The sequence below is a fragment of the Crinia signifera genome, chromosome 9 (assembly GCF_055691185.1).
Source record: "Crinia signifera chromosome 9, ASM5569118v1, whole genome shotgun sequence".
NCBI lineage: Eukaryota > Metazoa > Chordata > Amphibia > Anura > Myobatrachidae > Crinia > Crinia signifera.
In genome coordinates this window covers 36,879,916-36,897,330 of record NC_139225.1, presented here as the reverse complement: position 1 = coordinate 36,897,330, position 17,415 = coordinate 36,879,916, and the positions used below count along the sequence as shown (strand labels likewise).

The window sequence follows — 17,415 nt, the reverse complement described above, 5'->3', positions numbered from 1 at the left end:
GCCACATACTTTTCCACTATTATCCTTTATAAAGTGCTGACACATTACGCAGTGTTTTATATCTATGGGATCACAATTCAAACAAATGACTTATGTCAGTGTACAGTCAGACAGCCAATAGGTAGGCTATCCGTGCGCACCAGAGATCTCAGAAATGAATGTATTCAGGGTTGCTGGGTGGTGACAGGGAGGTGGCTTAGCGCATGCGCAGAAATGGTCTGTCATATTCTGTGAGTACCACGGCCGTGGCGCAGATAGTGGCTGCGTACACAGGCGCTCTGCATCCACGGATGCTGACAGCGGGTGTCCTAGCGCTTCGGATCCATAGGAACAGGGAAGTGCTTTATAACAGCGATTGTATATATAATAATAAAATGGGGCATATTAGAGATGACTGGAGACATTGACAGCCAGTAATATCAGTGATCCCAACTAGAATCAGGAATCCAGCAAACGGTTTGGGCCTTCCTCATGTTTAGCTGTTGTCGCATTTATTTCTCACATCTACTATAGTGTTGGTATAAAGTGTCCCATAAGTAATTACCGGCGTGCTGATGTTTTTGGCCTTTCCTCCTCGTCATCCTCGATCCACTCAAGATCTCCAGTCATGGTGTCGAATCCTGTCCATGTTTCCCTCTCTATCATGGAGGACACCCACTCCTGATGACAGGGGAAAGATGATTAATAAGATTTCTTCGGTGTCAGCAACCAAGTTGGTTGTAAATGTTTCTATGTATTTGCATCTGTGTCTGCACCTTGCAGGCTATTATATTAGGCACTTGACACATCCACCAACCCATGCTGTCAGCAGTTTATCAAGTAAGTAATGGGGGAGGTCTCCAGGACATGGTTTTTAGGAGGACAGTTACAGCACCCATTTATGTAACTCATAGTTGCCTCCCCTCCTGCATTCTGCACGAGACTCCTTGAAATAGCAGCAATCTCCCTCTCTCTCTCTCATTAGTCTTAGAAATCTCCCTCATGTCACCTAGCCCATATTACACTGTTACATTTTTGGGGAAAAAAGGAATGAGAGACAGATACATTTACATGAATCATCAGCACCATTTCCCAGCACTTTACCAAGTATAGTAGCTCTTACTAACTGCTTTGGGCTCATCTACATTTGGATATAAGTCATTTTAAGATTCCTCTCAGATGTAGCAGTACACAGCCACGCTTCTAGGTGCCACGTTCACAATCTCTTTTCACAATATCTCCATATATGGAACTAGACACACCCTTTGGGTGGAGCGTGACACCCCCCCTCAATGGGGCACTTTACAAAATTCTACTACTAACTATAATCTCCCTGAAACTAGTTTTCAAAAGTAGGCAAGTATGATGTAGCTTCTGGTGGTGGGGGTAATGGCTCCAGAGGAGGGACTGCAGTACAGTCAGTACAGTCCAAAATTCAAATAAGGAGCAACACCGACTGCCAGTGAGTCAGTTTGGAATGGCAGTTGGTGGCAGTTGCTTTGCCTCCTCTATTTGAATATTGAACTGTGCTGCAGCCCCCTCCCCCCTGGAGCACCACTGGACCTCATGCAGTTTATTTTGGTTTAGAGTTAGACTTGGAGCAAGGTGCCTAAACAATGTGCCCATCATGGACTGTGTCTCACATGGAACCAAGTCACCTTTTCCTCCAGGCTGTCCATAGTCAAAAGCCAGGTCATCCTGTAATTCATGCAGGCAACTTCTGCTTCATTCCACGACTTGGTCTCCCCTTCCCCGGATATGAAATAACAGTGTCCACCCCAGAACCACCACCCTGGCTCCTGGGGACACTCCAGGCTCACCGCCTCTAAGGTTAGGAGAGAATACACAACACACTATAAGCAAACACATATTTAATAACACACACTAACACTACATATGATCAAAGAGAAAATGTTATTTCATTCAATTAAAACGAGGCTGAGAAACTACGCGAGAGTGGCAGACCAGATGCCAGCGGTCAGAAGAGCGACACCGGCATCCCGCTGATCAGAATCCCAACAGGGGTTGGGTAAGTAGACTTACCATCATCCCCTAACCTGCCCCCACCCGCAGCCTAACCCTGACCCTCCTAGAAGTTGAGTACGTTCACTGGTATTTAATTCACTGTGACCAGATCTGTCCAAGGTAGAGTGTCACACATGACAGATGCGATCCCAGGGTCACACAATGGGATCCCTGCAAATGCTACGGGCTGCAATAAATATTCATGGATCTGAACACACAGGAATGCGCCTCGCATCGCAATCACAGGAAAGGACATGTGATATGTCACTTTTCATGAGAGTGTTGACGGAATCTCATAAAACGTGGCCATATCGCACTAGTGGATGGCAGACTTAAGAGACTCAGCCATAAGCACTTACTTTGGCAGCCTGTCAGCTGTAGCCCAGCGATGCAGGTCACCAGGTTGTCACATAAACCTGTGACAGGGTTACAGGCAGCATCCTGAGGGCACTGGAAGCACTGCTTACTGCATTCTGTCCCATAGAATCCTGGGGCACAGACTGGGAAACACAGTATAGACATCAGAACAAATACATGCAATACATAAAGATTATATATAAATGAAAGACTGCTTCTTCTTAGATAGACTTTATTGCTCCTGTAAAATATGCCGACGGATGTAAATGGCAGATCAATCCAAGTTGTTCCCAAATCGCTACAATATTGGGAATGTTGTGCCAGGGTGTGGGTCATTAGATCGACAGTAAAAAGGTCAACAGTCAAAAGGTTGCCCTCTATTGATTGACAGAAAACGGTTGACATGCATTATGTCGACACAAAGAAAAAGTCGACACAAGCAAACTGTCGACATGTTATTTTTTCAAGCTTTTTTTGGGTGTCTACATCAACATATTTTGATACGGACACTGTATAGGTGCACTGCATCCTCTTACATGGCTCGCTGCTCTCGCCTAGCTTCGGGCACGGTGACTCGCTATGCTCGGGACACTATTATAATCTAAGTTTATGTCCACTAGGATGGTAAAGTATGAACAAGTCACTTAAAAAAAAATGAATTATTCATGTCGACCTTTTTCATTTCAACCTTTTGATCTTTGGACCTTTTAATGTGTTGACCTTTTAACTGTCGACATAATGACCGCATACCTTCTGTTACACACAGTGGTAATAGCGTTCATACGTGGTAGCCTGCACTCTCCAGCACAATCTGACACATTGGGCTTCAGGCTGGATATTTGTATACATTTTCTCTTGATTACTTGAAGTCCTGCATTTCCCTGTATATAGAGGCTACGCTGACCCAGCAGAGAGGATCTCGTCACTCTAGCGTTTGCCTCCTGCTATTTATTGCTAACGCTCCCATTGCCTGGGGTTGGATCTCCAGTGTCTGCAGTGCTGGAAGAGCATTTCATCTTCTACGAAGCGCTATAGAGGGGCTTTGCTGCAGCGTATACTGAATTTTTCCCATGTTGCCTGGCTCCATGGGGACTCTAGGTCTACTACAGTGCACCTCTCACTGTCTGCTGGGTATAATGATAGATAGATAGATAGATTAGTATTATGTACTAAAAATCCATGCAGCAGATATCTGCTGTGGACCTGTGACACAGTATGGTATCCAGATGCCTGCCCCCCGCCGCCGAATCCTCTCGGTACCATTAGAGATGAGCGGTTCAGATTCCAAGGAATCCGAACCAGATTCTGTAAACCGTGTACCTGCTCAGAAGACAGCCGAGCAGCCCAACGCTCTCTGCCCAGCTGTCACATCACTTTCATTCTGCCCGTCTCATGGCTGTCACCGTGAGCATTACTCCCGCATGGCAACGAGCATGAACTGCCCTTGGCAGAGCATGTAATCCCCAGTGGCAATAAGCTTAAAAATCACTTTGGCAATGAGCATGTAATTCATCATAGCAACATGGCAATGAGCATGAAGACCCTGGTATTGAGAAAGAAACTCCTAGCAATGAACATGTGGGTAAGTGGCACTTATGTGGTATTATATGTAATGGGCATCATGGTGTGTGGCGTCATGTGTTATGGGCATTACAGCAGGTGGCATAATGTGTAATGGGCATTACCATGTGGGTCATAATGTGTAATGGGCATTACCATAAGTGTAAAGGCCCATACACAGTAGAAGATTTTCATTTCAAAAGACTTCGCCAAAATCTTTGATAGATATATCTGTCACCAAAATAGTGTGTACACACTGTGCTACTTTTTCCAAAATAGCAAGAGATGTTCAGGAGGTGAAAGACTGAAAATCTTTCATATATAAGGGTATTTACATAATGGGCGGGGTTTGAATTCCAAGGGTGGAAGCAGGGGCCAATTTATTTCAGTGCATTTCTGTTTTTTGGGGCTTGATTCAGAACTGATTGCTGGACGGCGTATATTCGGAGCCCAGGGATCAGGAAAATGCTGCTCCATGCCGTCCCGCCCTTTACTGCCATAATATACATTGGTGGGCAGTGGCTGCAATAATGCACACATTGCTGGCCTGCGCCAACAATGTATGCATTGCATTACTGCTATAATATATATATCAACTGTTTATGCTGCCTGACGAAGGGAAATAAATCCCGAAATCTTGCAATATGGCTATGGTGAGTTTGCTTTTCTTCAATCTGCTAGGTGCCGCTCCTGTGGAAAATGACTATATGCTTACTGAGCTGGGCAACGCGGTAGCTGATGCTGTAACTATCAGGAGGGCGCTGGTTGGTACTTGTGTAGATTCACGGCGCCACAAAATCGAATGCGATATCGCATGTGATTTAATACCTGTTCATAGCCCCCAGTGGTGCAAGTAGAATTTTTTTCTTGGTGGTACTGATAGCCTCCACCAAAAAAGGGGCGTGGCTGTATGCCATGAGGGGGCGTGGTCACACAAAGCTAGAGGAGTGACTAAATGACAATAGTGGTGTGACATCAGGAGACAGGGAATGAGAAACAGGGAATGACTGGGGTGGGTTGGCTCTTGCTTGGGGAAGAGCTGGGCAGCTTGTGCTTACAATTGTGGAGCCTGCTCTTCATGCTGTCGGCACCGCTGATGCCTGTCAGTGTGACAGGCTAAATCAGCAGTAGCCGGTAGCTGCATACAGCACCAATCATAACTCTGGGTGGGCGGGCTGTGGATGCATTATATTTAGACTTAGAATAAAAAGAGAATTGACAGTGGCTCAGGGGGTAAGTGGTACTGCGTACCTGCAACATATTTCTTACAGGTACTCCGTACCATGCCGTACCCCCTAACTTTCAACACTGATAGCCCCACTATCCACTAAGGCGTGGAGTTGATTTTATATAGTGTGGCAAGCACAGCAAGCCCGAAGCGTGGCGAGCGGGCACGGATTACGGTACTTGTGTCATTTGACATCACCTGATATGGAATGCCATTTGCATGCGATTCCGTGGAATACATTCCGTGTCCTCTCGCGGTGTTTGCTACACTCCCCACGCTTCGGGCTCGGTGTCTCGCTGCGCTCGCCACACTATATAAAATCAACTCCACGCCATAGTGGATAGTGGCGATATGAACGCATTAAATCGCATGTGATATTGCATGCAATTTAGTGGCGCCGTGAAACTACACAAGTACCCGCCGGTCTATTGGATTATGTGTGTATGCAGCAGGGGCTGAAAGATTATCCACTTTTAGCCCGCGTGCCGCCCCGCGTGCGGAGGGGTGCCCAGCCACCAGACGAAATTGCAGCCATTCGGAGGGGTACTGTTGCCGGAATGCAGGTGCGTGCAGGGGGAGGGAGCAGGGTGAGGCGACGGGGCAGAACGCGGGCTGAAAGTGGATAATCTTTCAGCCCGTGCTACGTACATACACAGCGATGATGGATAAAAAAAATCCATCATCGCTGGAGTGCTGGTAAAACCAGCCGACAAGGGACCTCGCTAGCGATGATGTGGGAGCGTGCATCATTGCTAGTCTGCAATCTGGGAGGCATACACACTAGGCAATTTTCAGCGGAAAATCGCTCAAAACTGCTGTTTTCACCGATTTTCAGGTGAAAATCGTCAAGTGTGTATGGGCCTTTAGATTCATTACGGTGTGGGGCATAATGTGGCCATGCCCCTATTGTCTTGTAACCACTTATCTATTTTCATATGACCACGCCCCCTCATGACACATGGCCACTCCCACCGATGGTGCGCACTTATAGTATCACTAAGAAATAATTTCTACTTGCACCGCTGGTCTAAGTCCACAGTCAATAGGTTGACATACACCTGGTCAGAATGGTTAAAAGGTCAAGGCAAGCAAAAGGTCAACATGGCAATGGTTGACATGAATTTTTTTGGCTTTTCTTTAAAAAATTTTGACCGATTTCATACTTTGCCACCGATTGGGAATGGTAACGGGTGCAGAGCGCATCTGTGACGAAGTGAGGCACCTCGGCCGAAGCATGGCGAGCAAAGCAACGTGCTTCAGTGTCGACATTGACAACAAAAAATAGTCAAAAACTCATGTCGACCTCTTCCATGTGTCAACCTCTTCCGCGTTGTCTGTGAGATATATCACATGGGCACAGCAGTGTCCATAAGATTCCATGGGGCTACGAAGTTACACCCTAATGTATTAAGGTTGGCTGTGGGACTGCCCCGGATCATACGGAACTCACCAGTTTTCAGATAAGCGGTGACAGGGACCGTGGTGGAAGCCATCAGCCGCTTGCCCGTCACCAGTACATACTTGCTGTCCCAATGGGTGATACCACTGCAGTTCATCTCCAGGATACAGGCTTCCTTGGCTTGGGCCAGGGAGGAGAAAGAACCAGGGATGGAAGTTGCCGGCGTGAGCAATGCATGGCTGGGAAACTCTTGGAATAAGTCTGCACCTGGAAATATATATTGGGGTTACCCAGCGCCCCACTTCACTCATCATGTACATTATAACTGTAATCAGGGACACTGATGCTGATACTGTATAAGCCCAGCATGCATTCTGTTCCTGCCATTAATCAGTGTCTCAGGGAGATCCTGTGCTAGCCTTCCCGTCCACATTCTGGATACCCAATGACTGCAATACATACTACTGTGGTAAGCCACAATTACCTGCTCTCCTTTCTGCAATCAGGGGGGGTTGTTGCGGAGTTGAACGTATGCCTGCTCGCACAGAAGGACTGATTGTGATTGGGAAGTAGAGCACGCCTACCTACTTTTACTGTCTTCTCTCTGGGAGAAGCCCAGAGAGCTGACTTTCAGCTGCACTTTTGGGGCCACGCCCCCTGCATGGCAACTACCGTGGTTCACGGGTCTATGTGGAGGGTGCTGGGCTAACATGACGCGATTTACGTCATTTTAGTCCTGCCTCCTCCCTGGAGAGCCATGAATCTCGGTATTTAAACAGCGGAACAAAGGAGATGCGGGGATCCCGGGCCATGGGTGCTGGATGGGGTCCCGACAGTCGGGATCCTGACAGTCATTTACCCAACGTTGGGACACAGCATCTCCCGTGGGCCTTCATGTGCAGTGGCAGTGGGCTCCCAGCTCCCGTTCCACCATCTGGAGCCAGCAGAAAGGAGCAGGTGAGCCCCCCTGCATTACAAACACCACCACCCCGCCCCCCCCGCAATACATCAGCAGCCGCCAACCCCCCCGCATTATATACACCGCCGCCTACCCCCCCAATTGCATACGCCACCGCCAGCACCCCTCCCAATTACCCAATTACATAAGCCGCCACCGACGAAATGGTTTGTACCAGATACACAGTTACAGAACATGCTTCTTTGCTTCCAAATCAGAATCAAGCCCAGTGGGTATTGGTGGAATATGCACTGCACACCTAGCATAGGCCTGGTGCCAGTATGCACATAGTAAAACTCTGCATATAAATGAATATATGCATTCTTGCTGTGTACAACATATGCCCAAACAGCTTCAATCTGAGTACCAGGCCCAGTGTGTGAGCGCTGTAATAACTGGCCAATCACAGTACTCGCAGGAAGGTGCACAGGTGACAGCAAAGTCACTCTTCCTGCAATAAATACAGCGGAAGGGGGACAGGAATGGGTGTAACTAGACACAATGGGGTAGATTTACTAATGATATTCCATGTATAATAATTAGCACCCAATAGAATTTGTCTCACATTCATTTCTCTTGCAGATCCAGGGTCTCTTGACTGCACAGTCCCTCTGAGACACGAGCTTCCCGCCAGATTCCAGCTCTACACAACCATGAGATTGCACATCGCTGAGCCTGCAAAAAGCCAAATAGTCAGATTGTGGCATGTCATTGGTTTTATTACTAGATCAGTTCATATAGTTACATAGTAGGTGAGGCTGAATAAAGACTTGCGTCCATCTAGTTCAACCTATGTTTATAGTAGCTTATCCCTTGTTGTATAGTATGTTCTGATATTTTAAAGACAGATTATGTTACTTATTCGTACCCGTGGATGTTTTTAACCAATAAATGTTTATCCAACCTTATTTTAAACGTATTTATAGTGTCTGCCGACACCACTTCTCCAGGAAGAGAGTTCCAAAGTTTGACTGCTCTGACTGTAAAGAATTTTTTTCTTCTGGATGAACAAAATCTTTTTTCTTCTAATCTAAACTCGTGCCCTCGCGTCCTAGATTCCTTTCTAATAGAAAAAAGGGTGTTTGACAGTTCCTTATATTGGCCCCTAATATATTTATACATGTTGAGCATATTGCCCCTTAAACATCTTTTCTCTAGTGTAAATAGTTCCAAATTGTTTAATCTTTCCTCATAGCGTAAACAATTTGGGACTATTTACACTAGAGAAAAGACGTTTAAGGGGGGATATTCCTTACTTTGCCCTGGGACCTGGTCTCTGGGGGAACACAAGCAGAGGGTACAGTAGATCTCCTATCTAATCCATTTACAGTAGGTGGGACCACAATTACTAAGAGGGCTGAGAGTGGAAGGGGGATGGTTCAAGGGTCCACAAAAGTGGGAGGTATGCAGAAGAGCTGTATCCTATCTTCATGGGAGCCAAAGTACAGGTCTGATCCTGATGATGATAATGCATGACTGAAAAGCAGAGCTGTTATCAGACGATGTATATAGTAAACATTGGAGGATGGGGCATGGAAGCCATCAAGTCGTCTGAAGGTGGGCAATTTGTTTAATGCTACTGTGTGGTTAAATACTGACCATCGGAACGCTGCTCCTCCGCCCCATGTCCATATTCCGTCTCCATCGATGTCATTGAGCGCGGTCCAGCTGGTTCCAGGGATCATGGCAGCAACCCACATCTCACAGAGCAAAACACAAAGAGGTCATTCAATCAGCTTTATTCATAAAATACAATATATACTTAATCCTGAAAAAAATGTTGATCTGTAGAACTGGGAGTTCTATTGAAGATGGGATGCTGCCATGGGCGACCAACCAGAATATATCTATTATCTTCTAGAAGGTTCTAAATAAATAAGAAGTAGATTTTGATTGGTTGTCCATAGTGTGGGCAACCAATCACAATCTACTTCTTATTTATTTAGCACCTTCTACAAGATAATAGTAGAATCTGATTGGTTGCCAATAGCAAAATCCCATCTTCAATAAAATGGCCAGCTTAGTAAACCCCAAGATGTCTGGTTAGTCCCCAGCTTGTCCCCCTTATGGACCCAGAACACAACACGTGCGGAAACATTTTGGGGCCCGATCGAGCCACGTAATATGCAGCAAACTCTAAAAACTGAAAGGTTTCGTTGCTTGCCTGCAGGTGCCAATGCCATCTCCAGGGTTCCCGTATCCCCGCTCCCCCCAATAGGATCCCTCTATCGCCTCCGCACTGCAGGTCATACATAGCTTAGCAGTGTTAGGGATCACGGGCACACCAGCTTTTTGGGGCAGGTGTACACACCGGAGTAATACTGAATTTCTCTAGTATTTGATTATTCACCACCGCGACTCGAAACCTGAATAGGTTCCTTTAGTTGGCACTTATTGTTTTGTACTTTTCTATGTGGAACCCACTGTAACAGATGTGTATTATTGACTTATGAACTTGGGACCTTATTCTGGTCAACACGCAATGCTGCAGATAAGGTGGTCAGGAAAAGTAATTAAGGTTCTAAATCACCTTCTCTTCAAGGCTGTCAATGACCAGCAGGCTGGTTTCCTTGTAGTGGCTGCAAGCCGCCTTTGCCTCCATCCATGATTTGCTATCCGCTGTCTCTATATAGTAACAGCGACCGCGCCAGAACCACCATTTGGAACCTTGGGGACACTTCTGACTGACCAGGCCTGACATACAGTACAACAATTAATTTACATCCTGTAACATTACCATCAATCCACACAAAAAGGAAAACAAGTTTATTGGGAATGGAGACTTCACATACCATGTGTGCAGGAGGGTGAATATTTTTGTACGCATTGGAAGAAGCTGTCACAGAGTCCCGTGGCGGGATCACAAATCTGTGACCTGTGACACGGAGGACACGTCTCTTCACAGTTCTCCCCGAAATATCCTACCGCACATGCTGAAGCAATGACAACACAACATAATATGAGGTCCAGGGCCATCTTAACACTAAAGAGGGCCCCTGTGCAAAATAATTTGAGGGGCCCCCACACACACCTATGTGCAGCAGTGGCGCCAATCCGGGCAGCGGGGGCTGGGAGCTTGTTGTAGCGCTATTTTCTCTGGGCAGTGTTTTCAAAATCGTCAGCGCTTCCCGCCAGAAAATAGCGCTACAAGCTCCCAGGCGCCGCTGCCCGGATTCCCGCCACCACAGCAGTTCCCCGGGGCAGTGCCATCTTCCCCATTGGGATGGGCCCCTATAATCCTTGGGCCCCTGGGCAACTGCCCATTAAGCCCAATGGGAAAGACGGCACTGATTAGGTCACATACGCAGGTTTCGGCTTATACACCTCATTATATCTATAGATTGTAAGCTTGCGAGCAAGGCCCTCCTACCTTTTGACTGTCTGTAAATACCTTGTTTTTTATATCACTGTCTCCTTTTGTAAAGCGCAATGGAATATGCTGTGCTATATAAGAAACTGTTAATAAATAAATAATAAATGTCTCATTTACAGGTAATTTGCTATTTGGTTCTATACATATTTTGACTTTAAAAATAACCACCAACTGGCTGTGCGGTCTGTTTATGGCCAGTCTGGAAAAAATTATTTGTTCTGGGTACACCTCACAGCACTTAGGTCATTGGTTCCATTCCAACCATGGCCCTGTGCGGAGTTTGTATATTCTCCCCGTGCTTGCGTGGGTTTCCTCCAGGTACTCCAGTTTCCTCCCAAAATCACAAAATATACTGGTAGGTTAACTGGCTCCCAACAAAATTAACCCTAAAATGTCTGTGTGTGCATGTACATGTGGTAGGGAATATAGATTGTAAGCTCCACCGGGGCAGGGACTGATGTGATTGTTCAAATATTCTCTGTAAACACTGCAGAATAAGTGTGCGTTATATAAATAACTGGTAAAACTGGCACTAAATAAATAAGATATCAAACTAATGAAATACTTTCAGCAACTGTATTTAATCAGTGGCATTATATATTTTGTAAGGTAAGGGCAATAAAAAAAGTCTATGAAATATAATGCTACATACAGTATAGGGGGTATTAAATCTTGACTGAATATCCTGGCTAGGCGAAAAATCGCAAAACATTCCCATTTTTGTCCATTTCTTAGTCCATTTTGCTTTTTGTGTGTGTGTGTGAAGTGGGGTCAATTGGCATGGGCAAAAATGACAGCAAAACCCACAGCAAATTCGCCCAAAACCACATGGATTTGCATTAAACTTGCCGATCCACGCGGTTTTCAGCAGTGCCAGACTTTTTGCCGGGGCACTGAATAGGGTGAGACAAATTTGCCCCAAAAATGGTTGAAAAATTTAAATTGCTGATTTTATGCATGCCGAAAATTTCCCCTGGGATTGAATACCCCCAAAATGGGGAAGACTTATAATGGGGTGACATTGATACTATTTATGTTACTAGTAACGTTTAGGGAATAATGGGGCAGATGTATTAAGCCTTAACAAGAGATAAATGCAAGGATGATAAAGAGAGATAAACGTCCAGCCAATCAGCTCCTTACTGACTTTTTTCAAACACAGCCTTTAACATGGCAGTTAGCAGGTGATTGGCTGGACGTTTATCTCTCCTTATCACCCTTGGATTTATCTCTTGTTAAAGCTTAATACATCTGCCCCACTGGTCTTTTATTGAATATATTTTCCCTCTGGGTTACCTATACAGCTCAGCCTAACACAATTCATAGAACATCCACCAGGGGGTGCCAAAAGTGGGTGGAAATAATTACCCAGGTCTGGTCCTACCTGAAGGACTCGGGCAAGTCATAGATGAGGAATGCCCATCCTCTGTGCGGGATGCAGTCAATTTGCCGGCGGTCGGGATCCCGGCGGTCGGAATCCCGACACTGGAATCCCGACCGCCGAAATCCCAAAACTTTCTCCCTCTGTGGGTGTCCACGACACCCATAGAGGGAGAATAAAATAGCGTTCCGAGCGTAGCGAGGCACCGGGCCCGCTGCGTGGCGAGCGCAGCGAGCCCGCAAGGGGGGGCGCTCCACGTCCCCCCCATGTCGTGATTTCGGCGGTCGGGATTCCAGTGTCGGGATTCCGACTGCCGGGATTCCGACCGCCGGCATTACGTATCTACGTATCGGATCCCTCTGTGCATGGTATTTTTAGTACATGGCTAAATGTACCTTGGCCCCTTCTAGCACCTTGGCCACAGAATGCATCAGAGGTCCACGTCTGGTTGACTGATCGGCGAGGTCTAGATCAACAAACATGTGGTCAACCACTCATGGTCAAACGCGTCTAGTTAGACACCGAAAAATGGTTGGCAGCATCTAGATAGACATTAACAAAAGATCAACATAAACAAGAGATCAACAGGAACTTGACCGACAGTGACAAGATTGACGCGAGTTTTTCATGATTTTTTATTTTAACCAACTTGTTCATACTTTGCCATCCCATTGGGCATAACAGAGAATAAAATAGTGTGCCAAGCGCAGCGAGGAACCATGCCTGAAGCATGAAGAACACAGCGAGCCATGCGAGGGGACGCAGTACACTTAAACGGTGTCCATGTCAGACACAAAAACGTGAAAAACTCGTGTTGACTTGTCATTGTCAATCACGTTCCTGCCGACCGTTCGCTTGCGTTGATCTTGATGCTGCCAACTACTGTATTTTTAGGTGTCTAACTAGACCTGTTCGACCATGAGTGGTCAAACGCATGATTGTTGATCTAGACATTGTCGACCAGCTATAACAGAACCCTCAGAGGTCCTGTGTCCTCAAGGGCAGTTTTGCAGGGTCTTGAATTTAATTATCATGAAACATATTGGTAAACTCTATAAAGGTGCACAAGTAGTGTACAAGGAGCCTGATTCAGACCTGCTCGCTGGGCTACAGGTGTTCATAGACCTGTGAGCAGGTAGCCGCTACCCCTGTGCACATCTGCAAACGCATTCACAGCCGTGCACACAGGGGAAAAAATCATTCACCATCAAATGATTTTTCCCCTGCTCGCATCACTGAGCAAGCCAGGACTCACTCGTCAGTGGCCCTCTCTCCCAATGACCCAGGGAACGCCTGCGACACGCCCCTGAATGGCCGCCTGCTGTCAATCAAACAGTGAGCTGCTTGCGAGCACAGGTGCTCGGAGCCTGTGCTCGTGCATGTGCGCTGCCGACCGCGTGCGTGGTTCTCCGATTATCAGACGGGCGAATTCACAGCCCATCTGAACAAATCTGAATCAGGCCCAAGGAGTTTTTGGGATGATAGATAAATAAATTTGAGTTGTGGAAGGAATGCACTCCTGTAAAACCACCTGTACCTGTCTTTGTATAGAGCGTAGCCTCTGATCCAGGGCTATCTGCGATTATTGTGCCGTCAACTGCATAGTAAATGCCACTTAAATTAACAATCCCGGTGCATTTTGTGGACATCATGTAACAGGCATCCTGGGCCTCTCCTAGTGACTTCTTCCACCAGAGTGCGGCGTCCGTACCCGAAATCAGTAACTTCTCAGGCAGTATAGCAAATGCAGTCTCTGAAAAATCAGATTTATTATTAGAACGCGTAGAGAACTTTTTGGAGAGTTACCTATCTGAGAGCATTTCACCAACTTCAACTAGAGTTTGTTGTGTTGTGCTGTGTTGTTTGCCAGTGAACTTGCTCAATAAAAAGATCTACACTTTGCGGGTCATCTAAATGCAGTCCGCACGACCATCCTCCCCCCCCCCCCGCACTTCAATTTCCCGCACACAAGCGAATGGAAGTTTAAACAACCATTTGCGTGCAGGGTGAAATCATTCGATGGTCACCGACCATCGATTGATTTCTGCAGCACTCCAAGCTCTAAAGCCCCATACACACGGTGTGATTTTAGCCATTATCATCGTGTGCACTGGTCGCTGATAAAAAAAGGAACACTGAGCATTGTATTGCCCATGAAACACTGGGCATTCCCATAGGCATGGCCACGGCGCGCAGTCCCACTCCCCCCACCCGCACTGCTGTGTGCGAGTGGCCGGCGAATAAGCCATTTGCCGTGGCCAGGGCCGGTGCAAGCCCCCCGCCCGCCCCAGGCAAAGCTCCCCCGCCCGCCCCCAGGCAAAGCCCCCCCGCACTGCCCGCCGCCCGCGATGCGGCACGGGGGTGGAGGGGTTGCTATAATACTGTGATGCGGCACGGGGGGAGGGTGCGATAGCACTGTGATGCGGCACGGAGGGGGTGCGGGCGATACTGCCGCGCTGAAATCCCCCAAGCAGGGAGCGGGCACCATTGATTAACGGGCGTGATGGGGGTCGGGGAGGGGAGAGGGAGAATTACTTACCTGCTCCCCACTCCCTGCTTTCTGGTACCTCTCTATGGTACCTTGGTGGCTCAATATCGCCCTCCAGTGATCCAAATGTCACGCTGATCTGGCATCTTGGTGGTGACACAGAACAGCCAGAATACATTGCGTCATGTGCACCTATGCTAATGATTCTGGACTCACCCACAGGCCGCACGCAGTTCCACTTGGGGATGGATGGACATCTCTGTAATGGGTCATCGTCTCTTTTAATGGCTTCAGCTTCACAGGCCTGCAGGCACAAAGACTGGGGATTACCAAGTTTCTTATATTTCCGAAATGGGTACAGTGATCTACAGTATATGGGCCACTAGTCATGAAATACAAGTCGAAGCATTTTGGAAAGATCTCTCTTAATATTTACAAGTATGTAGAACAATCTGTACTATCTATCTATTTATCTATCTATATATATATCCATCCATCCCATTCTGGATTTTTTTTTATTACTCTTTCCTGTAGTGTTTTTATTGCTTTAACTCAGGCATGTCCAAACTGTGACCCTCCAGCTGTTGTGAAACTACACATCCCAGCATGCCTTGCCATAGATTTAGCATTCCCTAATAGCAAAACTGTGGCAAGGCATGATGGGACTTGTAGTTTCACAATAGCTGGAGGGCCACAGTATGGACATGCCTACTTTAGCTTAAGGGCCCGATTTAGAATTGATCGCTGTTGTGCGAATTTGCAGATTGAACGATTATCGAATGACTGTGAATGCTCGAGCCCAAACAGCGACAGAAAGTGCATATGGATCATAATCGCAAAGCGGCCTGGAGGTTGGCTGACATGAACCCGGTGTTTGGGCATGGTAACCATGAGGGTCAGCAAAAGGCAGGTGTTCCCAAGCATTTTAAGGGAGTGTGTATGACATCAGTGCCGGCCTTGAACAGTTCGTCGATGTCGCAGAAGACCGGTAGGGTCAGACTTACCCACATTTGCCAAATTCATCCCCTTCCGATTAAACCTAAATTAGGCCCGATGTGTGTCATTCTTTCTTATAAACCAGCTAGTACAGTATTTAAGGTTTAGGGATGAATTATAATTACCCCCAGAAAAAAAGGTGACAGAAGACCAGATGAGACTTCTGTGTGCTGACACTCACCACGTCCCACGTCATCTGCTCCTTCGCCTCGGTGTTCAGGAACCTCTTGCACAACTGATCGGCTTCCTGTCTGGACTCTATAAGCTCCGTTTTGACACATACGTCTTTTAGGAAACTCCACCCGCGGAATGGGGGACATTTGATGTGGTTAAATACTGCAAGGAAATATGGCTGCTGGTCAGTACTACTTAGCTATGAAGTGATTTGCTCTGCACCATTGTAAGGTCACAATATTTGTTCTGGTGATGCTCACCATTATCCGGAGCTCCCCGATAAAATATCATCCCATCGCAAAGACTGGTAGCAGGATTACATTCCAGCCCAAACTCACAGACGGGGCACGATGTCTGACAGTCTGACCCGGAGTATCCTGGGGGGCATCCTGGGGAGGACAATGTATGAATAACTACTAGTTACTGACATTTCTTCCCTTCCATACTGCATACCTCCCAACATATGTACAGTAAAGGTGAAAACTTGAGACTCACGCGGTGGAGCCGCGCCTTGTGGGATGATGCTTCCTCGGGCCACTCCCCTGTTTTCCACCAGTCTGCAATGCTGAAAAGACCCAATCCGTTCAGGCTGGGGGGGGGCACTAACGGCCTTGGGCATACCGGGGCGGTCCCACAAAAAAAAACGGGACAGTTGGAAGGTATGATACTGTATGTTGTGGCTGCTTCCCTCCAATTATTCCACCACAGTGTACAAATATTGCCCCACCAATTTCTTCCTTTCGTTAAATGACTTGTTACTTCCACCAAGCCACCTATATATCTTACCGCCCCAGCAATACCTAATGCTACCATCCTACCAATAACTATTGCCACCCATCACCCCAGTAATAACGCCTGTAGCTGCCGTCTCACCAATATCTAGTAGTAACTTCCTAATAATGGGCCAGATGTATTAAGCCTCAACAAGAGATAAACGCAATGGTGATAAAGAGTCATACACGTCCAGGCAATCATCTCTTAACTGACATGTTACAGGCTGGATTTAAAAAATGACAGTTAGGGACTGCCTCCCTTGCATTTATCTCTCGACTTAACACGTCTGCCCCATTATTTGTTATTGCTACCTAACCAATGTCTAATACTAGCACCCTGCTCAAGTCTATTGCTGCCACCTCACCATGTTATAATAGGGCCTCTCGAGCAATGGGGGCGATTCAGATTTGATCGGACAAAGAATGTGTGCCCGTTCCGATGGGCAGGGGCAGACACGGCCCAAAGTAGTGGAACGCCCAGTGTTTTATGGGCGTCCCCATGAAACCGCTGGTCAAGCTGGGTGGCTAACGTCACATGACATTACACCCAACCTTTTCGGCAAACAGAAACAGACGACCATCAAAATTATTTCTCTTTCCTTTGGCCACATGCGAGGGGATGTGATCTCGGACACATCGCCTCGCCTGCTACCGAGGGGATCCGGGCGGTGGTCTGTTACTGATGCCTCAGCAAGGTCTTTTTCCAAACATCAGTTAGTATCAC

At 46.9% G+C, this 17,415-nt stretch overlaps 2 protein-coding genes across 2 annotated transcripts in view; both read right to left on the bottom strand.

Annotated features, from left to right (window-relative positions):
• Positions 1 to 540: 540 nt before the first annotated feature.
• LOC146036841 (uncharacterized) lies at positions 541 to 8,213 on the bottom strand. The gene is made up of 5 exons (XM_083160705.1): positions 8,072 to 8,213; positions 6,600 to 6,815; positions 2,364 to 2,504; positions 1,638 to 1,804; positions 541 to 660 (listed from the first exon to the last, which is right to left on the bottom strand). The coding sequence occupies exons 1-5, from the start codon at positions 8,211 to 8,213 to the stop codon at positions 541 to 543; spliced, it is 786 nt and encodes a 261-aa protein (XP_083016831.1).
• Positions 8,214 to 8,885: 672 nt separating this feature from the next.
• The window catches only part of LOC146036840 (uncharacterized), a 39,322-nt gene continuing 30,792 nt past the window's right edge, over positions 8,886 to 17,415 (bottom strand). Inside the window, exons 15-21 of the mRNA XM_083160704.1 lie at positions 16,179 to 16,307; positions 15,926 to 16,080; positions 14,965 to 15,052; positions 13,798 to 14,013; positions 10,299 to 10,439; positions 10,037 to 10,200; positions 8,886 to 9,206 (exon numbers count right to left, since the gene is read on the bottom strand). Of these exons, the coding sequence (XP_083016830.1) occupies positions 8,886 to 9,206; positions 10,037 to 10,200; positions 10,299 to 10,439; positions 13,798 to 14,013; positions 14,965 to 15,052; positions 15,926 to 16,080; positions 16,179 to 16,307 (1,214 nt within the window). The remainder of the gene's footprint in view (positions 9,207 to 10,036; positions 10,201 to 10,298; positions 10,440 to 13,797; positions 14,014 to 14,964; positions 15,053 to 15,925; positions 16,081 to 16,178; positions 16,308 to 17,415) is intronic.